This window comes from Elgaria multicarinata, chromosome 1 (assembly GCF_023053635.1).
Source record: "Elgaria multicarinata webbii isolate HBS135686 ecotype San Diego chromosome 1, rElgMul1.1.pri, whole genome shotgun sequence".
In the NCBI taxonomy this organism is placed as follows: domain Eukaryota; kingdom Metazoa; phylum Chordata; class Lepidosauria; order Squamata; family Anguidae; genus Elgaria; species Elgaria multicarinata.
Window position 1 is genome coordinate 217638462 of NC_086171.1, and position 25847 is coordinate 217664308.

General features: G+C 49.6%; 1 protein-coding gene across 1 annotated transcript; it reads right to left on the bottom strand.

Annotated features, from left to right (window-relative positions):
• Positions 1–1134: 1134 nt before the first annotated feature.
• Positions 1135–25181, bottom strand: CDK5RAP1 (CDK5 regulatory subunit associated protein 1). Its single transcript, XM_063147472.1, has 14 exons — positions 25111–25181; positions 23515–23849; positions 22439–22542; positions 21932–21966; positions 19401–19501; positions 18480–18690; positions 16940–17060; positions 11876–12130; positions 11688–11785; positions 9944–9999; positions 8749–8879; positions 7556–7705; positions 2920–3054; positions 1135–1801 (listed from the first exon to the last, which is right to left on the bottom strand). The coding sequence occupies exons 2-14, from the start codon at positions 23822–23824 to the stop codon at positions 1721–1723; spliced, it is 1788 nt and encodes a 595-aa protein (XP_063003542.1). The 5' UTR covers positions 23825–23849; positions 25111–25181; the 3' UTR covers positions 1135–1720.
• Between the last annotated feature and the right edge of the window lie 666 nt (positions 25182–25847).

Below are 25847 nucleotides of genomic sequence, written 5' to 3' on the forward strand. Positions count from 1 at the left end.
CTCTTGTTATTGAGTTTTAAAGGCCTTGAGGGTCACTGTGGAAGGCTTTTAAATCTGGAAGAATTTTTGTTAATTAATCCTGGGGTACGAGAGACATCCCCCACTACAATCTGTTGCTCTGTTTCTTAGATCACATGGAGCTGGTAGGATAAATAAAGCATGCAAAATGAGCTCAAAGCCTGCACGCCACCTTCATTTACACGGATTGCAGAATGTGTCCTGGGGAAGAGTTTAGGTTGACCTGGCAAAGAATGTTGATTGCTCTCTCCTGCCCTGCACTGGGTACCACACAGTCCTGTTAAGAACATCATGGAATAGCAGAGTTGGAAGGGGCCTACAAGGCCATCCAGTCCAACCCCCTGCTCAATGCAGGAATCCACCCAAAAGCATCTCTGACAGAGGGTTGTCCAGCTGCCTCTTGAATGAAGAGCCCTGAGGCTGGATCAGGCCAAGGGTCATAGAATCATAGAATAGCAGAGTTGGAAGGGGCCTACAAGGCCATCGAGTCCAACCCCCTGCTCAATGCAGGAATCCATCCTAAAGCATCCCTGACAGATGGTTGTCCAGCTGCCTCTTGAAGGCCTCTAGTGTGGGAGAGCCCTCAACCTCACCAGGCAACTGATTCCATTGTCGTACTGCTCTAACAGTCAGGAAGTTTTTCCTGATGTCTAGCTGGAATCCGGCTTCCTTTAACTTGAGCCCGTTATTCCGTGTCCTGCACTCTGGGAGGATCGAGAAGAGATCCTGGCCCTCCTCTGTGTGACAACCTTCTCAAGTCTTTGAAGAGTGCTCTCACGTCTCCCCTCCATCTTCTCTTCTCCAGGCTAAACCTGGCCAGTTCTTTCAGTCTCTCTTCATAGGGCTTTGTTTCCAGACCCCTGATCATCCTGGTTGCCAAGAAACACACAAGAGTCTCACAGCCCCCTCCTGCCCATGTCCCCCAGCAGCTGGTGTAACAGGCACACTGCCTTACATACTGCAGCAAAATGCGTCAACCAAGCCATTCCAGCATACTTTCGAAACATTTATTTATCATTCCCACGTCTTCCCCTGCACCCACACTGCCTCGGTCAGACAGGAAAGGGCGTCACACCCACCCCGATGCTACTGCAGACGGGAGGAAGAGGGGGCTGCAAAATGTCAGGCGCATCGCCCGCCATGCGTCCTTCAGGGAGGGAACCGTTGGTGCAGAAGTCAGCAGAAGGAACCTGGCGGGGAGCTAATGGCAGAAACAGGGTCGCGACGGAGAGGGTGCAAAAACCTCAGGTCTGCCAGCAGTTGTTACCAGAAGACTAGAGGGAGAGGTCTGTAAAAGAAGCACCCTCGTTATGTGAGTCATCAGGGCAGCCAGCAACTTCAGTCAGGCCCTTGAAGCTTTGCAGCCTGCCAGCCTCCGCTCTTTTCCCCTCTTCCGGCACCTTCCACCACCTCTCCTGCAGGTATTGGTGCCTCCTTGGCCGGCTCTCTCCTACCATAGCGCACACGTTCCACGCCGCACAAGGGAAGGGAGCTGGCTGGACCTCGGTGGCAGCAGCCGCCTAGAAAGGTCACAGCCCCCGCGTCGAGGTGAGGGTGGCGGACTGAGCCACCACGTCATCCAGCTGAGTTGCGCTGGGACCAGCGAGGAGCCGGGTCGCCATCTGGCCCAGGGATGCAGGAAGGTCCCGCCGGCGTTTATTCCCCAGCCCAGAAGTCCTCCGTTCCTCAGGCCGCCCTGCGGTCAGCAAAACGTGGCAGAGTCTTTGAGCGAGGTCCGACGGAGGGGCACGCCCCTGAGGGTCTGGGAGCTGGCAGAGGAGATCTGGAAGGAGGGAAGGAGAAGGCACGCAGACAGACACAAAAAGAGAGCCAGGCTGAGCGGGTCGCATGCGCACAGCCAAAGGGGGTCACCTTTGTACCCCCGCCTCGATCCAGAGGGAGAGGCGGGTAAGAAATAAATAAATAAATAAATAAATAATTACCGTATTTCTTCGATTGTAAGACGCCATCGATTGTAAGACGCACACTAATTTCAGTACCACCAACAGGAAAAAAACCCTAAGACACACCCGTGATTCTAAGACGCACCCCGTTTTTAGAGATGTTTATATGGGGGGGGGGGGGGGGAAGTGTGTCTTAGAATTGAAGAAATACGGTATTATTATTATACCATAAGGGAGGGAAACATTGGATTCGCCTCCCAAAGGCCTCTCACTGAAACAAAGCCTCAAGCTCACCGACCATCCCGTTGGAACAGGGCAGGGCCCCAAATACCACACGGTTGGTGAACAGAAGATCGCAAGAAGAGGCCAGATGCTGAATCAGGCCAAAGGTCCTTCTAGTCCGGCACTCTGTTCACACAGGGGCCCACCGGCTATCAACCAGGGACCAATAAAGCAGGACCTGAGTGCAACAGCACCCTCCCGCCCATGTTCCCCAGCAACTGGTGTACACAGGGTTACTGCCTCAGATACTGGAGGTTGCACTCAGCCATCAGGACCTCATACCCCTGTCCTGCTTGGGGGAATCCCGGGCCCCCGCGGTTGCCCGCCATTGGCATCTTCTTGAAAGGAAAGGTGCAAGCGATGTGAGAGAGCCAGCTGTTCCCCCCCCCGGAAATGCTACACAAGAGCTCTTCTCCCTAGCCACATCTGGATGGCTTTAAAAGGGGGTTGGATCAATTCCTGGAGGAGAAGGCTATCCATGGCTATTAGCCCTGATGACTTTGTGCTATCTCCAGTATTTGAGGCAGTAAGCCTGTGTGCGCTAGTTGCTGGGGAACATGGGTAGGAGGGTGCTGTTGCACCATGTCCTGCTTGTTCATCCCTGGCAGACGGCTGGTTGGCCCCTGTGTGAACAGAGTGCTGGAGTAGATGGACCCTGGGTCTGATCCAGCATCAGGGCTCTTCTGATGTTCTTATGTTAAGAGCGGCAAATCACCTTCACCAGGACGTAATCGCCAGGCCGGGCTCTGGATCCTATGCCGGTGCCGTCCTCCATCTCGACGTCAGGGAAGATCACTTTGATGTTGCCGTCATTCCTGCCACACATCTCCGAGGTGGAGCGCTTGCTGGGCTGGAAAAGCAAGGGGGGCGCAAGGGGAGGATTGGTTCCCTACCCGGAGAGTTGGCGTCTCCCCTGGAGTCAATTCCGTTGCTGCCAGAACAGAGTGGGAGTCACCTCCGTAGGGTGCCTCGCCCCACCGCTCCAGGAAACGAAGGAACCACCAGGGCAAGGAACGACTTCTCCCCACGGCTCCTAGGGGGCTGGTGGACATTCACATGAGAAGGGACTGGATCCACAAAGCAGCTCACATGCTGACCACATCTGGCCTATTTACTAGGGATGTGCTCCGCTCCGATTAGGAGCGTAGAAGCAGTAGCGGATTGGCCTGCTCCGCCTTACCCAGAGGCGGAGTAGGAGCGGACCGCGGACCCCCTAGAAGCAAGGCGAAGAGAAGCGGCCGTTTTTCGGAGCTCCGAGTTCAGGCGGAGCGCTCCGGTCACCATCTTGAAAACATTTCGCCATAGGATTGCATTGCGGCAAATAATCGCGCATAACTACGTTGTTTTTGAAGCTATCATTCTGAAAATTCTTGTGCACAGAGAGTCGTGGATGGGGGTCATTTTGAGACCACTCTCACCTCTCTGCATCGTACGGGTCACGGGCTATATTTTTGTGAAAATCGGGTCAACCGCGCGGGTCAAACTGCGTTTTCGGCTTTTCGCCCATAGGATTGCATTGAGGGAAAGAATCGGGGATAACTGGGGGGGGGGTTTAAGCTATCATTCTGAAAATTCTTGTGCACAGAGAGTCGTGGATGGGGGTCATTTTGAGACCACTCTCAACTTTCTGCATCGTACGGGTCGCGGGCTATATTTTTGTGAAAATCGGGTCAACCGCGCGGCTCAAACTGCATTTTCGGCTTTTCGCCCATAGAATTGCATTGAGGGAAAGAATCGGGGATAACTGGGGGGGGGTTTAAGCTATCATTCTGAAAATTCTTGTGCACAGAGAGTCGTGGATGGGGGTCATTTTGAGACCACTCTCAACTTTCTGCATCGTACGGGTCGCGGGCTATATTTTTGTGAAAATCGGGTCAACCGCGCGGCTCAAACTGCATTTTCGGCTTTTCGCCCATAGGATTGCATTGAGGGAAAGAATCGGGGATAACTGGGGGGGGGGTTTAAGCTATCATTCTGAAAATTCTTGTGCACAGAGAGTCGTGGACGGGGGTCATTTTGAGACCACTCTCAACTTTCTGCATCGTACGGGTCGCGGGCTAGAAGTTTTTAAAAAATCGGCGGGAAAAATACCTTTTTCAAAGGGCTGAGGGGCAGAGTCAGCTCCCGGTCATGATGATCCCAAAGTTGGAGGAGGGCATAGGCAAAACAGGTAACTTGGGATTCTGGGAAACTTCTCTTTCTTCATCTGAACGGGCTTTTCCCCGTGTTTTTTAACACACCTCGCAGGGATGTTGTGTGTGGGGTGCCCGATTTTCAAAAATTCGCCAAAAATCAGGGGATGATGGGATTGCTTTGAAACTTGGCATGCGTGTGTATATCCCCATGAGGTGTCATGGTGCCAAACATGAGGTTTCTAACTTGAACAGAAAAAAAGTTGTATAATTTTTTAGCTTTCAATGCAAGCCTATGGGGGGGGGAAACGGAGCTCCGGATCCGGATCCAGCGCTCCGGGCGGAGCGGAGCGGAAGTGGGCGGAGCGGGGGCGGGGCGGAGCGGCCCGATCCGAAAAATGGCGGATCTGCAAGTGAAGCGGAGCGGGGGGTCCGTGCACACCCCTACTATTTACCTTTCTATGCCAAAGAGGAGGAAAGAAAGGAACCTCTCGTGCAAGCACTGAGTCATTATTGACTCTTGGAGGGACGCCAGCTTTAGCTGACATATTCATGGCAGGTCTTATAGCGGGGTGGTTTGCCGTTGCCTTCCCCGGCCGTTATTCCCTTTCCCCCAGCTAACTGGGTACTCATTTTACCGACCTCGGGAGGATGGAAGGCTGAGTCGACCCGAGCTGGCTGCCTGAAACCAGCTTCCGCTGGGATCGAACTCAGGCCGTGGGGAGAGTTCCAGCTGCAGAAACTGCTACTTTACCACTCTGCACCCAAAATTCAGCAGTCCCCAACCTAATGGTGTGACTGGAATCAAAACATGGCTACTATGTGAAAATCTGTTACTGAAAGGATTGGGTAATACTGCTGGCTGGATCCTGAAATAAGCAGATGGCTTAATAAAGACCCTGAAGGAGGCCCAAAGGCATATTTGCAATTTATTTATTTATTTATTTATTGGATTTCTACTACCCAATAGCCGAAGCTCTCTGGGTGGTTCACAAATGTGTATTTGGGGTATTTTAAAACCCCTAATTCTAAGTCAGGGGTGGGCGACTCGTAGCCCTCCAGGTGTTTTGGCCTACAGCTCCCATCAGCCCTAGGTAGCAAAGCCACTGGTGCGAAAGGATGGGAGTCGTAGGCCAAAACATCTGGAGGGAAAAAAACCCAAAAGGAGAGAGCTTCGAAGTCAGGTCAGAAAAAAGGTGGAGAAACAGGTTCTCAGGATGCAAAAAATACTTTATTTCAAAGCCCGATGAGTTTCAGCTTGTGTTCTTTTCAGGGGTTGATAAGAGATGTCTGCAGAAATACTCTTAGCAAGGTGATCGTCTCCTATGATAATCAATGGCGACTTTGATAATCAATGGCCATTGATTATCATAGGAGACGATCACCTTGCTAGGAGTATTTCTGCAGACATCTCTTATCGACTCATAGAACATAGAAAAGCAGAGTTGGAAGGGGCCTACAAGGCCATCGAGTCCAACCCCCTGCTCAATGCAGGAATCCACCCTAAAGCATCCCTGACAGGTGGTTGTCCAGCTGCCTCTTGAAGGCCTCTAGTGTGGGAGAGCCCACAACCTCCCTAGGTAACTGATTCCATTGTCGTACTGCTCTAACAGCCAGGAAGTTTTTCCTGATGTCCAGCTGGAATCTGGCTTCCTTTAACTTGAGTCCATTATTCCTTGTGCTGCACTCTGGGAGGATCGAGAAGAGATCCTGGCCCTCCTCTGTGTGACAACCTTTTAAGTATTTGAAGAGTGCTATCATGTCTCCCCTCCATCTTCTCTTCTCCAGGCTAAACATGCCCAGTTCTTTCAGTCTCTCTTCATAGGGCTTTGTTTCCAGACCCCTGATCATCCTCTGAACACGCTCCAGCTTGTCTGCGTCCTTCTTGAATTGTGGAGCCCAGAACTGGACGCAATACTCTAGATGAGACCTAACCAGGGCTGAATAGAGAGGAACCAGTACCTCCCGTGATTTGGAAGCTAGACTTCTATTAATGCAGCCCCAAATAGCATTTGCCTTTCTTGCAGCCACATCGCACTGTTGGCTCATATTCAGCTTGTGATCTACAACAACTCCAAGATCCTTCTTGTTTGTAGTATTGCTGAGCCAAGTGTCCCCCATCTTGTAACTGTGCATTTGGTTTCTATTTCCTAAATGTAGAACTTGGCGTTTATCCCTACTGAATTTCATTCTGTTGTTTTCAGCCCAGCACTCCAGCCTATCAAGATCACTTTGAAGTTTGTTTCTGTCTTCCAGGGTATTCGCTATCCCACCCAATTTTGTGTCATCTGAAAGACTCGTGAAAGAACACAGGCTGAAACAACTCGGGCTTTGAAATAAAGTGGGGCTTTTTGTGGGGTTTTTTTTGCATCCTGAGAACCTGTTTCTCCACTTATTTTCTGCCCAAAATATCTGGAGGCCACAAGTTCCCCTCCTGGGTGCATAATCCAGATGCAAACTTGGCAGGGACTAAAACAGAGCGCTGCTCCCCCACCATGGGCAACTTGTTCCCATCTCTGAAATGGAAAACTGCAGCGGCTTTCAACAAAAGAACAAAGGAAGTGAAGTTCTTTCCTCCTTCGAGGTTTCACTCAGGGCCAAAGGAACAGAGCTAAGGAAATCGCAAGCCCATCCAGCCGTGAAGCATCTCAAAATGCTGGAACCAGGGATCTTTCTTCAGGGCTTCACACCTAAACATCTCAGCTGGCTGAGCTGGACATCCTGGAGTTGGAAGGGTCCGTTGAGGTCATCAAGTCCAGCCTCCTGCTCCGTGAAAGAATTCTGTTCAAAACCTCCCTGACTGGTGGCCGTCCGTCTCTGCTTGAAGACCTCCATGGTTCCATTGTCTGACTGTTCTGAGGTTTAGCAAGTTTTTTTCCTAATATTCAACCAAAACCTTCTTTCCTGTAACTTACGCCTGTTATTTCATGTCCTACAGTCCTGGATGACCGAGAACAGGCTGCTGTTCTCTCCCACCATCCCTCCTTTTTCTTTTCTCAAGGCTAAATGATCTGGATCGGGTCTGATCCAGCATGGCTTATGTTCTGAAACTTAATTCTACCTGCAAACGAAGCAAGCACGTGACACAGAGAGCAAGGGGAGAAAAAACTCTCAACACCAGCCCACCCAAGCCACAGACTCACAGAACAGTAGAGTTGCCTTTAAGGACATCAAGTCCAGCCCCCTGCTCAGTGGGGCATTTATCAAAGCAGCACTCACCCCCTCCACCAAGACGACTTGCACCTGGCCCACAGCAGCTGCATTAGCCCGGGACGCCTCCTCCCGGAACGCAGCCGTGAGCTCCCGGAGACGGCGTTGCTTCACTTCTGGCAGCACATCATCCTGCAGCCGGTGAAACGCCCGGGTTTTCTGGGGGAAGAAAACGCCAGTGACCCAGAGACAAACGCGACCCAAAGCAAGTACCCTGGATCCTGGGAAGAGGACTTACTGGATTTTGGAGATCTGCACACATTATCCCAGCCTTAAAAATATGTGGCCCTCCAAAGTGGCGATGGGAATAACCATGAGGCATATGCAAACATTCCCTGTACACATAGAATCATAGAAAAGCAGAGTTGGAAGGGGCCTACAAGGCCATCGAGTCCAACCCCCTGCTCAATGCAGGAATCCACCCTAAAGCATCCCTGACAGATGGTTGTCCGGCTGCCTCTTGAATGCCTCCGGTGTGGGAGAGCCCACAACCTCCCTATGTCACTGGTTCCATTGTCGTACTGCTCTAACGTTCAGGAAGTTTTTCCTGATGTCCAGCTGGAATCTGGCTTCCTTTAACTTGAGCCCGTTATTCCGTGTCCTGCACTCTATGAAGAGAGACTGAAAGAACTGGGCATATTTAGCCTGGAGAAGAGAAGATTGAGGGGAGACATGAGAGCAGTCTTCAAATACTTAAAAGGTTCTCACACAGAGGAGGGCCAGGATCTCTTCTTGATCCTCCCAGAGTGCAGGACACGGAATAACGGGCTCAAGTTACAGGAAGCCAGATTCCAGCTGGACATCAAGAAAAACCTCCTGACTGTTAGAGCAGTATGACAATGGAATCAGTTACCTAGGGAGGTTGTGGGCTCTCCCACACTAGAGGCCTTCAAGAGGCAGCTGGATAAGCATCTGTCAGGGATGCTTTAGGGTGGATTCCTGCCTTGAGCAGGGGGTTGGACTTGGTGGCCTTGTAGGCCCCTTCCAACTCTGCTATTCTATGATTCTATGAAGGCTGCATTAAGGCAAGCTCTGAGACTTGAGCCCAATGGAAGCGGGGGGTTCTGCTGTCAATGGGGCAGGGAAACCCAGAGCTAATTCACAGCCCCACCGACATCAACCGCTTGGGCCTTCTTCACAACCTCCAGCACGCTTGAAGCTGGGACGTGTTTTGTTGAGTTTGCACCGGACCGCGCTCTCACCTGACGCTCGCTGTACGCAAAGATGAAAGCCGTGCGGTAGCGGACCTCGCGGATGAGGGACAGCGTCTCCTGGTGGTCAGCCTCCGTCTCCCCACAGAAGCCGGCAATGAAATCGCTGCTGAGGGTCACGCCTGCCATGCACAGGGCCGAGAGAGGAGGGGCACTGAGTGCGAGAGGACGATGCAGCGGGGAAACAGGGCAGCAGCGTCTCCCGTCACTCACGCATCCGGAGAACGAAACCTCGCAAAGAACATCCCAGCAGCTCAGCACAGGCATAAAGGTGTCCGACGTTCAATTAAACGGGAGAGGAAGGTGCTACGAGCCACGCCTCCTCCCCCAGCCCCACGCCCCTGAGCGTGGGCAACTCTGCTCTTCTTCTAAGACAACCTGAGAACCTCAGCGACTCTTTAAATGGGGTTCTGCCCCGGACTAGTTGTTTTAAAGAGATCTTGTCTGGTTTTGTTCGCATTTTGTGCTTCTTGTGCTTTTAAATTTTGTATATTTGTTTTTTAATGTTCAATGTTTTTAACTTTTGTAAACCACCCAGAGAGCTTCGGCTATTGGGCGGTATAGAAATGTAATAAATGACAACAACAATAACGTACTTCAGAACTGAAGTTCCTAGTCCAGATTGATGCAAAGAAAAGCTAGAGAATATACAGATCATATTGGGTAAAACCTTGGATGCCAGAAGAGGGCTGAGAAGGATTCCCAGTGGCAAATGGGGGGATAAGGGAGCCTCAATACCACCCCTGCCCAGGTCAGCCAGGGACTACACTGGAAGGCTTCAGGCATGTTGCTTGTATGCTCTCTCTCTCTCTGTCTCTCTCAATCCCTGTCCTACCTCGCCAGGGCGTTGTGAGCAATGGGCCATTCCCAAAGAAAACACACAACAGAAAACAGAGCAAGCTCATGAGGGGTTTCTCCCAAGAGGCAGGGTAAAAATCTACAAAAATGACAGAATTCAGCAGCACAGCTTCCCACAACCTGGAGCAACGGGGCATGTCCCCCCAGATGGGGAAGGCTGCAGGAGCAGAAATTTATTCCAACTTCTTTTAAAAAAACCCACCTTATTCAACGCAGCCCCTGCGACGCCGCACACACAGATACACAGCCTCTGAGTTACGTTTATAGTCTGCAAAGAGGTCAGTTTAGTGAGGGAGGCAAGCAGGAAGCCATGACGGGCAGCCCCTACCTGGTAAAGAAGCCCAGATGTGGTGCACCAGCTCCAAGTAAGCTTCCCGGGTATACCTGGGAGGAAGGGGCAGGCGTCATATGACATGTGAACACAGGCATTCGAGTATCACATCCCTCCTGCCTACAAAACCAAACAGTGAAGCAAGGCTGAGCCTGTGGAATCCCTGGTGTGTTTTTTACAACTCAAGGATTTTGTTTTCCCTTATTAGTGGCAATGAGAGCAAATCTTTTGAGCGCTTGGATGTAAGTATAAGGACCATGCAAGGTCCACCTTGATATTTGGAATTCGAAGCACGGAGGCTTCCGTGCTTCGAATTCCAAATTCCAAGGTGGACCTTGTAAAGCCATAATGAGCAGGGATGCCATAGGCCAGGTAACACGGCCAAGATCTATCCAGATTACACTTTAAGAAATATAAGGGGAAACATGATAGAGGTGTACACAATTAGGCATGGTATGGAGAAGGTGGACTGGGAGACATTTTTCTCCCTCTCTCAAAATACTAGAACCCACTGGGGGTCATGATCCCATGAAGCTGATGGGTGGGAGATCCAGGACAGATAAAAGGAAGGACTTCTTCACACAGCGCAGAGTTAAATTACGAAACTCACTGCCACAAGATGTAGCGATGGCCACCCATTTGGATGGCTTCAAAAGGGGCTTGGATAAATTCCTGGAGGCGAAGGCTATCCATGGCTTCTAGCCCTGATGGTTGTGCATTATCTCCAGTATGAGAGGCAGTGAGCCTGTGTGCACCAGTTGCTGGGGAACATGGGTGGGAGGGTGCTGTTGCACCATGTCCTGCTTTGTTGGTCCCTTGCCAATGGCTGGTTGGCCACGGTGTGAACAGAGTGCTGGACTTGATGGACCCTTGGTCTGATCAATCGACCCTTGGTCAATGGCCTTGTTGGTCCCTTGCCAATGGCTGGTGGGCCACTGTTGGATCCTGGAATGGATCCTGGATATGTTTCCAGGGATTTACTAATTGCTGAGGAGCTGGAGGAATCAGAAGACTCAGCAGAAAACTTAAAGGTCAACGTTGGACCTGGACATTGATGTCATGATTGAATAATTGGTGACTTGATTGTTTCAATTAAGGGATTGCAAGCAGTTGCATCACTGTACAGTTAGCCTATAAAAAGGATTATATTCCCATGTACATGTATCCGTAATGATCAGAAATGATCACTCAGAAATGATCACTCTATCAGAGCTGTATTGACTGACCGTATGTAAGTATTTGTATTTGTGATTGCCATAACTAAATTATATTTTTATATGCCAGTAAAGGTTTGTTTAAACCTACTGAAAGTCTCAGTCTTAATCTGTGTCTATGCTGACTTTGCTGGAAACCGCTGCAAAACTCTGTTATAAGGTTATTGGCCAGAAGCCCAGTCTGGCAATAACTAAAATAAGGTTGTAAATATTAGACCATCATATCCCAACAGCCACTGCATGAACAGAGTGCTGGACTTGATGGACCCTTGGTCTGATCAATCGACCCTTGGTCAATGGCCTTGTTGGTCCCTTGCCAATGGCTGGTGGGCCACTGCATGAACAGAGTGCTGGACTTGATGGACCCTTGGTCTGATCAATCGACCCTTGGTCAATGGCCTTGTAGGTCCCTTCCAACTCTGCTATTCTATGATTCTATGACCCCACAGGGTTCTTCTGATGTTCTTATCAAACTGCCCCCCACCCACCCCCATCCAAAGGTATGGGAAGAGCTCCCTCTCACCCACCCTCGCCTCATGGCCTCCAGGACCCGGCTGCTGCCGCTCTGGACCGGGAGGTGCAGCTGCTTGCAGAGATTGTGCCTCTCCCGCATGAGTTGGAAGACCTGGCAAGGACAGAGGAGTCATCGACGGAGCACCGCGTGTCGGCCACGACCGACTCCCACCCCGGCAGCCCAGGCCAGAGTCAAACCCACCTCGTCCGGGAAGTCCTTCGGGTGCGGGGAAGTGAAACGGATCCTCATCTCCGGGTCAATTGCAGACACGCGGTCCAGGAGCTCCGCAAAGCGCAAGCCGCCCCGCTTGGCTTTGTAGACGGTGCTGAAGCCGCGGCTCAGCCGGGTCGGAGCTGCCGCCACCGTCGCTGCTGCTGCCACTGAGAGGAACTGGGCCTCAGAGGTGTCCCGGTAACTATTGACATTCTGGCCCAAGAGGGTCACCTCCTTCACGCCCTGCAAGGGGAGGCCAGCCAGGCGGTCAGTACCAGAAAAGAGCAGGGTCATCTAAAGCAGCCTTCCCCACAGGCTGGCCAGTGGATGCTGCGCATTGTAGTCCAACACATCTGGAAAACCCCAGGTGGGGGGAACTGCCCTGGCAATCTGCCGGTCTTGCAAAGGCCTCCTCATACGGGTCAGTAATGGGGAAGGCGACCCGACCCCCCCGAGGTATCACATGGGAGAGACCATGAACTTGGCATGGCAGATAATAGGGCGCCAGTGCCGATGCTCAGCATCAGTAGAACATGAGGCCTTCAAGAGGCAGCTGGACAACCCTCTGTCAGGGATGCTTTAGGGTGGATTCCTGCATTGAGCAGGGGGTTGGACTTGATGGCCTTGTAGGCCCCTTCCAACTCTGCTATTCTATGATTCTATGAAAAACTTCCTGACCGTTAGAGCAGTACGACAATGGAACCAGTTACCTAGGGAGGTTGTGGGCTCTCCCACCCTAGAGGCCTTCAAGAGGCAGCTGGACAACCCTCTGTCAGGGATGCTTTAGGGTAGATTCCTGCATTGAGCAGGGGGTTGGACTCGATGGCCTCGTAGGCCCCTTCCAACTCTGCTATTCTATGATTCTATGTGCACAGGCAGATGCCCCCACTCAGCCCCCTCCCCCCCACCACATTTTGCACCCGGGAAAACTTCCGAAGAAGGCACAACAGCAGCCCCACACAAAGTGCATTACAGTCATCCAGGTGTTTCGCAGTTTTCTGTGCCGCTTCAGAAATGCATAGTCCGTATCAGACTGAGAGAGCTGTGGACTTTTTTTCTTCTTTCCCATGAAAATCAGTGTGTGTTTTCATGAGTGTTTCCACACACACACACACAAAAAATATGCATCCATTGTGCATAAGTTTTAAATGTCTGCATTCTTCTCCTATGGATTAAACCATATTTGTGCACATATTTAAAAAGAACTCATTTTTTTTCCATGCACATTTTTCAAATAGACGCACGCTGTTGGACACATTTTGTGTGTGTTTGTGTGTGTGTGGTGTTTCATGAATCACATCGCAAGCTCAGAATGGTACGGACTTCAATCAGAGATTGCGTCTGAGTCCATGTTCGGTCCGGAAGGTGCAAACTGGGTAAGCCCTCATCAAAACCCAGACATTACTGTCAATGATGTTACACTTACTCCAATCAAGGAAGCTCGTAGTCTTGGCTTTATATTTGACTCCTCGCTCTCCTTTATTACTCATATTGAGGCAGTAGCTAAATCCTGTCGTTTTTTCCTGTATAATATTGCTAGGATTCAATCATTTTTGTCTGTCTCTCTTCTGCCAAGACTCTTGTTCATGCATTGGTTATTTCTCGGTTGGACTACTGCAACCTTCTTCTCACTGGCCTTCCTTCTTCTCACATCAGTTCGTTGGTTTCTGTTCACCGCTCTGCTGCTAAGATCATCTTCTTGGCTCGCCGCTCTGACCATGTCACTCCACTTCTGAAATCTCTTCATTGGCTTCCAATTCACTTCAGAATCCAATATAAACTTCTCCTGTTGACCTTCAAAGCTTTCCACGGTCTAGCTCCTTCCTATCTCTCCTCTCTCATCTCACACTATTGCCCCGCTCGTGCTCTTCGCTCCTCTGATGCCATGTTTCTGACCTGCCCAAGGGTCTCTCCTTCCCTTGCTCGGCTTCGTCCATTTTCTTCCGCTGCCCCTTACGCCTGGAACACTCTTCCAGAACATTTGCAAACTACAAGTTCAATCTCAGTTTTACTCTGTACAGCACCATGTACACTGAGGGTGCCAAATAAATAAATAAATAAATAAATAAATAAATAAATCCTACTTCCAAACCTCTTGGAAACCTCAGAGCGCCATCCCGCCAGCAAGCGCCACCAGCAGGCACTCTTCCACAGACCATGAGACCCAGCACTCAGCTGGCGCATTAAAGCTAAACCATCAGCGATTCCATCTTTGGTGTTTAATTAATATGGCACAACAAAGATCCTGCTCCACACTCCACAGAAAGGAGTCTGACGGCGTGGGCAGGGTGGAAGAAATAGAGGCGAGCTCTGGTGCCGTGTACAGATAAACAATGAACTTTTATTTTTGCAATGATGTGAAAATGCTCGTACTAGAACAAAAAATTATAATATCACAGATATACAAATTTCAATTATATTTGTATGGGTGTTGTTCTTGTTCTTTATCTTTTGTGTTAAGTAATGGTTTTGTAATCTATTTGTTTTAGCTCCTGAGGAAGGATTCCTCTGAATGCAAAACGTCGAGCGTTTTCACATCATTACAAAAATAAAAAGCCCATTGTTTATCTACACACGGCACCAGAGCGTGTCTCTCTTTCTTCCACCTTCCTACTGGTGCCAATTCCCTTCATCGACCACGGTGTGGGCATGGGACAATAGGTGGGTGGAGAGAAGACAGCAGAAGCACAGTTCTGAATTTTTCGTAGGCATGTTTCTCACGCAAGTTTTGATGAGTCCCCTGTGACTTCCACTTAAATGTGTCATCAGTCTTCAGCTCGACAGAAGGCAGCCCGGCATCCATCACACCTGGAGAAGAAGTGGCCCCATGTCTACCCCACAGCAGGGCAGAACAACAACAAAAAGTTGTTTACAAAAAGTTGTATATATGTACCTGCCCGGACCTTAAGATCATCTACAGGGGCCCTTCTCCGTGAGCCCCTGCCAGAGGAAGTGAGGCAGGTGGCTACTAGGAGCAGGGCCTTCTCCGCTGTGGCACCCCGGTTGTGGAATGAGCTCCCAGAGAGGTCCGCCTGGCGCCTACACTGTACTCCTTTCGTCGCCCGCTAAAGACCTTTTTATTCTCTCAGTATTTTAATACTTAATTTTAACTTAAATTTAAATTTTACTGTTCTAACTCTGTATTTTAATCTTATATCAATTTTTGCTGCGTGGTTTTATCCTGGTTGTGCTTTTCATACTGTATTTTGTATTGGTGCTTTTAACCTGTTGGTTGTTTTATCGTGGTTTTAATTTTTGTGAACCACCCAGAGAGCTTCGGCTATTGGGCGGTATAAAAATGTAATAAATAAATAAATAAATAAAAGTGTCCCCACCCAGTGGGGGACACCCAGTTTTCTCCCGCAGGTGGCAACTGGAGAAAACATCTGTCTGGTGGCTCTGGGGCGCTCTCACCAGACAGACTCAGCAGGCCCCACTTTGCAATCTTTTCAGCACCAGGTGAAGACTTTATTTATTTACTTACTTACAATATTTATATACCGCTCCCCATTCAGAATTTCAGAGCGGTGGACAAATAAGGTAAGAATAAAAACACATTAAAAGTACATTTCAAAAGAAACAAAAGTGCAAAATGAACCGTGGCTGGTCATCAAGGGAAGTCTTCCTGGAACAACAGCATTTTCAGGAGGTGCCGGAAGGAAAACGGAGTTGGCGCCTGCCTGACCTCCAGAGGCAGGGAGTCCCATAGGAGGGGGGCCACCACAATGAAGGCTTTTAAACGCTTTTATTCTCTGCTTTACCTTTTATTGTTTCTAGTTGCAATTTACGGTTTTATTCTAAGTGTAAGCAGCTCTGAAGAAGTTCTTACTGGACGGCATAGGAGTCCCTCCTCGTGGTTGTGCATGGGCCGGAGGTCCATTTGGATGCCACTCGGAGTGCAGCCGTCAGTGTGGTGGCTCCCTCCCTGTGGAACTCCCTGCCTGTTGATGTCAGACAGGCACCAAAGCAGTTTCATTTTCGGCACGATCTGATTTTAAAGGCTTTAATTCTGTACATTTTAGAATGTTTTTAGGATGTTTTAAGGATGTTTTAATCAGGTATACTATGTTTTTAATCAGCTTTTATGTGTTTTATATTCACTGTTGTTCCCACCACGATCCAAGGGGAGAGGCGAGTAAGAAATATATTATTATTATTATCTTTACTGTTTCTCTCGCAATTCTAATATTTTTATTATTTGTAAATCCTTATTTCCCTGTTATTGTCCACTGCTCAGATATTGTATTGATGTAGAGCGATATATAAATTGTAAAATAGCCCAGCTACGCCCCTATCTAGCCAGGGATAACCTGGCTTCAGTTGTCCATGCTCTGGTAACCTCCAAGTTCGATTACTGCAATGCACTCTGCATAGGGCTGCCTTTGAAGACGGTTCGGAAGCTGCAGCTTGTGCAAAATGCAGCGGCCAGATTGATTTAGGGAACCAGAAGGTTCAACCATGTAACCCCTGTTCTGGTCCGCTTGCACTGGCTGCCTGTATGTTTCCGAGCCCAATTCAAGGTGCTGGTTTTGACCTATAAAGCCTTACACGGCTTGGGACCACAATACCTGACGGAACGCCTCTCCCGACGTGAATATACCCGGTCGCTACGTTCAACATCTAAGGTCCTCCTCCAGGTGCCTACTCCGAGAGAGGCTCGGAGTGTGGCAACGAGAGACAGGGCCTTTTCGGTGGTGGCCCCCAGACTGTGGAATTATCTCTTTGACGAGGCTCGCCTGGCACCAACGCTATCTTTCCGGCGCCAGTTAAGAATTTCCTCTTTGCCCAGGCATATAATGGCACATCTTAATCACCCACACGTTTAGTGTTTTTTTTAAACAGTTTTTAATGCTTTATGTGTGTATGTTCTGTGTTTTAGAATTTTAAATTTTGTATACTCGTTTTTATCTTAATTTTAGAATTTCTATAAACCGCCCAGAGAGCCCTGGCTATGGGGGCGGTATATAAGTGCAATAAATAAATAAATAAAAACAAACAAATGCAAATGTTCTTAGTAATAAATTCAAGGTAAAATAAAACAAGGAATATCACCTGCTCGGAGAGCATCTGCACTTCCTGGAGGATGGAGGCGACAGGCCGGCTCCGCTCACGGCCGCGGGTGAATGGCACGATGCAGTAGCTGCACATGTTGTCACAGCCGCGCATGATGGACCTGTGGGAGGAAGCAATTCCAGGAAGGAGGACGTTGGCAAACGCTCCGGCTGGCTTCCCTTCCCTTCCCGTCTCAACGCAGGCATCCAGCCCTCACCCTCACCCCTGCTCTCAATGACACAGGTGAACATTCCGCGTCCCACCCACACTTTCGACATCATGCAATCGGTACGAAGTAGCCTTTCCCCAAGGTGGCACGGTCCAGAAGCTTGGGACCACAGTCCCCATCATCCCTGACCGTCGGCCATGCTGCTGGCCGAAGCTAGTTGGAGTTGTAGGCCAAAACGTCAGGAAGGTGCGACACCAGGGAGGGCTGGCATACAAGATGCCAAGTATGGAATTTTGCACACGCCATTTCTATATTCTTTCCGGTTGCAATATTTAAGTTTGGGGTGGGGATGTTTTTTGTCCCAGGAGGATTCAGCGTGTTTTGGCAAGCCCGTCTCCTATGGGTGGTAGAAGGCAAAGTGCAGAAGGTACAAGAGTTGAAGGCCAAGACACACGAAGGATGGGGGCCACCACAATGAAGGCTTTTAAACGCTTTTATTCTCTGCTTTACCTTTCATTGTTTCTAGTTGCGATTTACGGTTTTATTCTAAGTGTAAGCAGCTCTGAAAAAGTTCTTACTGGACGGCATAGGAGTCCAGTAAAAAATCCTGCCTTTCATTTCCAGGCTTTTGAGAGATGGCAAGTGCCCTTTATTCCAATTGTTCCTGGAAACATGAGGCCTAGCATCTTGCTTTTTAAGAAAGAAAATCTCAGATAAACCCCAGTGGCGTTATCTTGGAAACATGCATTTTTCACCTCTTGGAGCCGGGTTCTTGAAGAACCAAACCGGGCAACCCAGAAGCAATCAGGGGCACGTAGGAAGGAGCCAAGACACCTGGGATCTCCGAGAGAGCTTTAAGTTACTTTAGAGGAGTTCTCAGGTATCACAGAATCAGACAATAGTAGAGTTGGAAGGGGACTACGAGGCCACTTAGTCCAACCCCCTGTTCAATGCAGGAATCCACCCTAAAGCCTCCCTGACAGATGCTTGTCCAGCTGCCTCTTGAAGGCCTCTAGTGTGGGAGAGCCCACAACCTCCATAGGTCACTGGTTCCATTGTTGTACTGCTCTAACAGTCAGGAAGTTTTTCCTGATGTCCAGCTGGAATCTGGCTTCCTTTAACTTGAGCCCGTTATTCCGTGTCCTGCACTCTGGGAGGATCGAGAAGAGATCCTGGCTCTCCTCTGTGTGACAACCTTTCAAGTATTTGAAGAAAGCCATCATGCCTCCCCTTCAAGTTCTTAAAAGGTTGTCACACACCGGAGGGCCAGGGTCTCTTCTCAATCCTCCCAGAGTGCAGGACAACCCTCTGGGAACGCACCACTCCTTAGAGCCTGAGCCCGAAGAAGCAACAAGGCCATCCAGCTCTTACACAAATGCCGATGTCGCTGTGGCGTTGGTGTGGACAGGCAGGATGTCGGCATAAGTCTCATCCAGGGAGAGGAGAACGTTGGCAGCTTGCTGGCCAGATTCAGCCACCGCCAGGAGCCGGGGAAGGTCACGGTAAGCGTCTGGCCCTGCCACAACATCCACTAACTTCTCCCGGTCCAGGATCCGCTCCTTCAGCCTCTCAGCCATGCAGCCTATGGGAAGAGAAGAACAGGTTAGGTAGGACATCTAATGCACAGGCCGAGAGGCCCGCATGGGAAGGGCCAAGAAGTTCTGAGAGACCCCCAAGAACAAAGGAAGCTGTTCTATACTGAGTCAGACTGTTGGTCCATCTAGATCAGCATTGTCAGCTCTGACTGGCAGACACTCCCCAGGGTTTCAGCTCTCTGAAATGGTGGCATCCAAGATCTCGCTGTGGGGCAGGCTGAAACGAGCGAACGGACTCCCATCGAAAAGCCTGGCACTCGAAGCAAAACAGACGCTCCTTTTAGGGTACTTGATCTAGGACGGTCCATTCACACATGCACAGCCTCTCTGGATGCTGCAGTTATCAAAGCACCAGCATGCACATGTGAACCAGCCCCCAACAAACAGGGCACAAGGCAGGCTTGGGGCACATAAAACCAGAGCCATTTTTGGCAAGGGATTGCTCTGAGACCCGGAACGATCTGGTTTAAGAGCCATTCCCCGGTCCCATGCTCCCAGCCATGGTCATAGTTTAGCGCTCGTTCTCCACAGAAGAACTTGGGGGAATTCACACACACACACACACACACACGTTCCTGGACCGTGAGTGCAGAAGCGTGCTGATCAACGGGTATTTCAAGCCCTCTTCAAAACCTGCCCCAGGACGCCGGCTTGCACTCCTTCGCCTCGCAATATTCGCCGTGAGCTTCGCCTTTACCTAAAATCCCGATCCGCAGAGGCACCTCCGACCGAGGCCGTTTGGACTTCAGAGCCGTGAGGTGACGCAAGCGGTTCCAGACGGTCTGCTCGGCCTTCTCCCTGGAGAGCAGGAAGTCCAGAGCTTCAGTTGTGGCCTTCACTCCACGCTGGGCCTTCAAACAGGGCCGAAAACCCACGCCAAGACCCTCTGGGTAAGCCCCGGAACATATCAAATCTTAGAACTGCCCTGGAGGCCCAAACCCTTGCCCCATCACCACTCCCAACGTCAACACCTCAAACTAATTCTTCATGTAGTCCACTTCCTCCATGCTCAAAATGCCGGACGTACATTATTTCACAACAACCCTGTACGTGAGGCCAGCACTGCTATCTTGGCAGCGCTGGTGGGAGGCCGGGAGATCCCCATGGCCTGGCTAAAGCTGCCTCCTCAGTCGAGGGCTGACGTCACGCTCACCTCCCAGCTCCCACCCTGAGTCACGAGGTTACGCTAGCCCAAATATTTCATCAGCATCAGACAGGCTAGACAAAGGGGGTTGGCCTTGATGGCCTTATAGGCCCCTTCCAACTCTACTATTCTATGATTCTATGAAGGCCCTGCGGTTTAGACTAATAATAACAATAACAACAACAATAATCCCATTTTTTAATATCTTAAACTATTGCCAAGGAGATTTGGGGATGTAGGGGGTGAACTGCAGGAAATGCATATCAATGATCATAGGTTTGATCTCTTGTTACACCCTGACCCCCATATTCCTTCCTGGAGGGGCAGGCAATACATGCTGAGCTTTATTTCACGCTGCCTAACAGTCTGAGTAGGCCGCTGTGTCCATTTCACAGGCCAGGCCCTACAAGAAGGGAACCAGGGCTTTTGTTGAAGGAGAAGCATCTCTGGGTCTTCAGCTGCCCAGTCTCTGGCTGCACTAGCCAGCCGTGTTCTGTGAAGGCCATGCTGTTCCTCAGCCAGAAAGGCAGAGACCGGGGTGGGTGGGTCGTTGCTTCCTACAACGGATCTTCTGCAGCTCCAAAGAAAGAGCGGACCTGCCAGTTCTGCCAGCTAAGGCATTATTAGGACTTTAAATGTTAGGATGTAGGAATAATATTCCATGTGTTTATTTAATGGAATGCAACGCTACATTTCCCACATTTTTTATTAATAAACGTACTTCTTTTGCTTAAAGCCAGCTCATCCCCACCTCATTGTCTTGGGCTTCTCAGCTGAGCTCCTGAATAGGTATGTGTAAACTTTTTGGGAAGTTGGATGGGCAGAGACTGGGGCAAGGTAGATCTCTCCTCCCAACCAAGAAACCAAAGAGTATTTCTGCTCCGTTAATTCAGCAGGTACTAGCTGCTACTGATCTGCCAGAATATTTATTTATTTAAAACACTTATATCCCGCCCTATATCATTAAGATCTCAGAGCGATGTACAGATAAAAACAAACAGTATATATATGCACAGTTAAAAACATGAACCAAGTTAAAACAATATATAATTTAAAAGCAGTAAAAATAGTTAAAACAACGTGCCGTCTTAGCAGATTTATTATTATTATTATTATTATTATTATTATTATTATTATTATTATTATTTACATTTATATACCACCTCATAGCCGAAGCTCTCTGGGCGGTTTACAAAAGTTAAAAACAGAACATTAAAAAGAAATATACAAAATTTAAAAGCATAAAATACAAACAAAAACAGACAATATTGATTTAAAAACAACTATTCTGGGGTCAGTTAAAAAACTCAGATCTCTAGGGATGGGACGGGGTCTAATGCATTTGCCACCGGTGTATAATTAATAGACCCCATGAGGTCAGTCTGACCGTAACACATTTAACCATCAAATGCTTTGTTAAGGGTGGGGTGAGTCCCTGGGGTGAAGCTGGGGCAACCCAGAATCTACTGATCTAGCTGAAGACCTTTTTATTTTCTCAGTATTTTAGCACCTAATTTAACTTAAATTTAACCTTTGCTGTTTTAATTCCGTACTTTAATCTATATCAGCTTCTGCTGGGTGGTTTTATCCCGGTTGTGCGTTTTATATTGCATTTTGCATTTGTGTTTTTAGACTGTTGGTTGTTTTATTATGCTTTCCATGGTTTTAATTTTTGTGAACCGCCCAGAGAGCTTTGGCTATTCGGCGGAATAAAAACGTAATAAATAAAATAAATAAATAAATAGGCTCACATCCTGACCCCCAGGGTGTCAGCATAACCTAGGGAGGTTGTGGGCTCTCCCACACTAGAGGCCTTCAAGAGGCAGCTGGACAACCCTCTGTCAGGGATGCTTTCGGGTGGATTCCTGCATTGAGCAGGGGGTTGGACTCGATGGCCTTGTGGGCCCCTTCCAGCTCTGCTATTCTATGATTCTATGTCCTGCTTGTTGGTTCCTGGTCCACAGCTGGTTGGCCACTGTGTGAACATGATGCTGCATAGATGGACCCTCGGTCTGATCCAGCATCCGGGCTCGTTGGACCCATTTTTAAAACCAAAAAAAGAACAACAGCAAACATTTTCTTACCTGATTGAACACGTGACAAGCAGAATCACATCAGCCTAATGGGAAAGAGAGAAATGGAATGGGCCGGAGGGTGGGGAACAGAGAATGGAAAGGACAGTGTCATTTATCAACCAGGACTTTAGCTCAAAGCAGGATAAGGCAGCGGGAGGGAGGGAGGAGGCTGTTGCACCAATGGACTACTTGCTACTGGGGCGTCTGGTTGGCCGCAGCCAGGACAGAATACGTGCAGACCCCCGGCCCAAAGGACAGACCCCCGGCCCAATGCGCTTAGCCTCTAAAACTCCACACAGGTGAGACAGAGGAAGGGATGCAGGTGGAACGCCGCGGGAGCCTCGAGACTGTTGCAGAGGATATCGGGCTACAAAGGGTGTTTGTGACCCATGAATATTGCCCCAGCGGCCTCTCTGAGCTGGCAAGGGACCCCGGGCACACCCCTTAGAGCACACAGCCCCTCTGGCAAGCCTAGAAACATCACTGCCGCAAGCAACCGCTGGGACCCCTCTGCACCTCCTCCAGCCTGCTGGTCCTCAGGTAGCCGCTCTTCTGAAGGATGGACCAGGCAATCTCTGTGTCGCTGACATTCATCTGACAGCCGTAGCTCTCCAGGTACACTGGAACAGCAGGGAAGAGAAGAAGGGAAGGGAAGGGTGGGTTCCTTGGGGAAGGGCCTCAACCGTCCCAGCTCCCACGCGGAGGGTCCCCCATAACCCAAGGCAAGAAAACCTCCTGTTCCCAAAGCACTCCTGATAGCTGCCCCTTTTCCGTGGAGGAAGGAGCTTTCTCTCTGACCCAGAAGCGTTTGCCTTTTCCCACTGTGGACAACTGGCTGTGGGTATGAAATCACGAGAGAAAGGAAGTCTGCACATGTTCAGAGGTACTCTTATCAATTCACATGTTCCTCAGCTGAACTTCGGCATGGAAAACATATTCTGCAGAAGAGCCCTTCAGGGTTCCCCTCTCTGCTGACTTTAGGAATCAGACGGAGGTGGAATTTAATAAGGATCCCCCCCACAACAACCAGAACAACACGCCTCTCCCAACGTGAATATACCCGGTCACTACGTTCAACATCTCAGGTCCTCCTCCGGGTGCCTACTCCGAGAGAGGGTCGGAGTGTGGCAACGAGGGACAGGGCCTTTTCGGTGGTGGCCCCCAGACTATGGAACGATCTCCCTGACAAGGCTTGCCTGGCGCCAACGCTGCTATCTTTCCGGCGCCAGGTTAAGACTTTCCTCCTTGCCCAGGCATATGGCAGCACATCTTAATCACCCACATGTTTAGTTTTTTTTAACAGTTTTAATGCTTTATGTATGTTCTGTTTTAGAATTTTAAATTTTGTATACTTGTTTTTATCTCAATTTTAGAATTTCTGTAAACCGCCCAGAGAGCCCTGGCTATGGGAGCGGTATATAAGTGCAATAAATAAATAAAAATAAATAAATAAATAACACCCCGGCACCCCACCTCATTTTGCTCTTATCTGCACAAGTTAAAAAAACCCAGAATTGAGGCTGCAAGGAATCCTCAGCTCAGGAAAGTGTGTGGTGCGATGCGGAAGGACAGCAGAAGACAGCAACACAGACCTTTCCTTGGTGGGTCTGCCAGGGTGCTGGGGCCAAGATAGGGTGCTGAGTCCTCCATTGCTTCTGCTGGCAAATGCTGCGTTTCCTGCACAGGAGAAGCCTCTTGTAGAAAACGCTGCAATGAGGGCCCCACCGCTAACTTGGCATGAAAACCGTCCAGGCCTCCTGCCCTTTTGGCTTCCTTTGCGCGTGCCCCAGAATCCGGACCACACGTGGCAAGCCTTGCTCGGAGTGCCGGCTGCACGGTCCAGCACCGAGGCCTCTGACAGCGCAACCTGGTTCCTCCCAGAAGGCCACGTAAGGGCTGCATCTTCAGGACAAGCGGCTCTAGGTCCCTAGAACAACGAACGGATTCACGAGATCAGCAGCCATCTCCAAGAGCAGCAACACACAACAACGAACACACACACCGTGTACAGGAACTGGGAAGTTGTGCCTGGACACAATTTCACAACAGTCTGTACTAGGAACATGCACTGAAATAGATGCATTTGTGATCATTATTTATTTATTATTTATAGGGTGACCCTATGAAAAGGAGGACCGGGCTCCTGTATCTTTAACAGTTGCATAGAAAAGGGAATTTCAGCAGGGGTCATTTTGTATATATGAAGAGAAGATTGAGGGGAGACATGAGAGCAACTCTACTGTTCTATGATTCTATGATAGCACTCTTCAAATACTTCAAAGGTTGTCACACAGAGGAGGGCCAGGATCTCTTCTCGATCCTCCCAGAGTGCAGGACACGGAATAACGGGCTCAAGTTAAAGGAAGCCGGATTCCAGCTGGACATCAGGAAAAACTTCCTGACTGTTAGAGCAGCACGACAATGGAACCAATTACCTAGGGAGGTGGTGGGCTCTCCCACACTAGAGGCATTCAAGAGACAGCTGGACAACCCTCTGTCAGGGATGCTTTAGGGTGGATTCCTGCATTGAGCAGGGGGTTGGACTCATTGGCCTTGTAGGCCCCTTCCAACTCTGCTATTCTATGATTCTATGACCTAGTGAACCTAGTGAACAGCATAACAGTTAAAGCTGCAGGAGCTAAACTAGAGTGACTAGATTTAAAAGAGGGCAGGGCTCCTGCAGCTTCAACTGTTGTGATGAAGAGGGAATTTCACCAGGTTCCCTATATATATATAAATGACACCTGCTGAAATTTCCTTTTCAATACAACTGTTAAAGATACAGGAGCTCTGTCTTCCTTTTCATATGGTCACCCTATTATTTACAATATTTATATACTGCTCCCCATTGAAAATTTTGGAGCGGTGTACAATATAAAATAAAATAAAACCAGAATAAAATACTAAAATAGATTTTAAAAGAAGCAAAATGTACAGTGAACCATGGCTGGTCATTAAGGAAAGTCTTCCTGGAATAATGACGTTTTCAGGAGGCATCGAAAGGAATACAAAGTTGGTGCCTGCCTGACCTCCAGAGGCAGGGAGTTCCATATTGGGAGGGGGGGCACCACCCTCCCCTCCCCAGCCCCAAGAGCAGCCCCCCTCCCCACCCGACCCCACCCCACCCCCTCGCCCACCCCCAAGAGCAGAGCCCCCAACCAAATCTGTGGACAGGCAGTCGGGTTTACCTGGCAGAATGGAGATTCCAGCTGGCTGCACCAGCCAATCAATCAATCAATCAGCCAATCAATCAATCAGCCAATCCATCCATCCAGCCCAGCCTCCGCCCGCCTTGCCCGGCCCGCTGCCAGCCACGTGGGCGCCTCCAGCTGCCCTCAGGAGCAGCGATGAAAATCCTCCCCGCCGCTCGAGAAACTGCGCCCCGCGGCTCGTTGGTTCCCAGCTCAAAACGTTCCGGCCAAGCAGGCAGAGGAACCCGGGCCCCGTTGACCGCGATTTCGTCGGGGGAGCGTCCTCCAGATGTGCTTTCCCCCCCCCCGCGGCCTATTGCAACATCAGGAATGAACTAGAACTGCGGCTCGCTCCCAGACCCGTTGGCTTGTATCTAATTGTTGCATAAATCAGCCTCCCCCCAACCTGGCGCGCCCCCCCCCGATGTGTGTGGACTGGGGCATGCTGGGAGTTGCAGTCCACACACATCGGGAGGGCGCCAGGTTGGGGGAGGGTGATTTATAGGAACTATCTTGAACTTCCACAGGGGGTAGCTGTTGTATCTGCGTTGCAACAGAAACAAAAAAAGAGGCTTGTGGCACTTTAAAAACTAAACCTTTTATTCTGGCAGAAGCTTTCGTGAGCTTTATGCACGGAGCGTTTCTTGAGTTAAAATTGGTTGGGGGAGTGAGAGTGTGAACCATGAGGTCTGAGGGAAAGTGACATGCAGAAAGTGCAGATCATAGAATCCTAG

Bases quoted from the DNA above. Each gene is read 5' to 3' on its own strand.
- CDK5RAP1 (XM_063147472.1), bottom strand. From the start codon at position 23,824: ATGCAGCCCTTACGTGGCCTTCTGGGAGGAACCAGGTTGCGCTGTCAG. The intron at 17,061-18,479 runs GTAAGAGCTGGA...TTCCTCCCACAG, and splicing joins ACAGCGACATCGGCATTTGT to GTCCATCATGCGCGGCTGTG. The intron at 1,802-2,919 runs GTGATTTGCCGC...CCCTCCTTCCAG, and splicing joins GCGATTACGTCCTGGTGAAG to ATCTCCTCTGCCAGCTCCCA.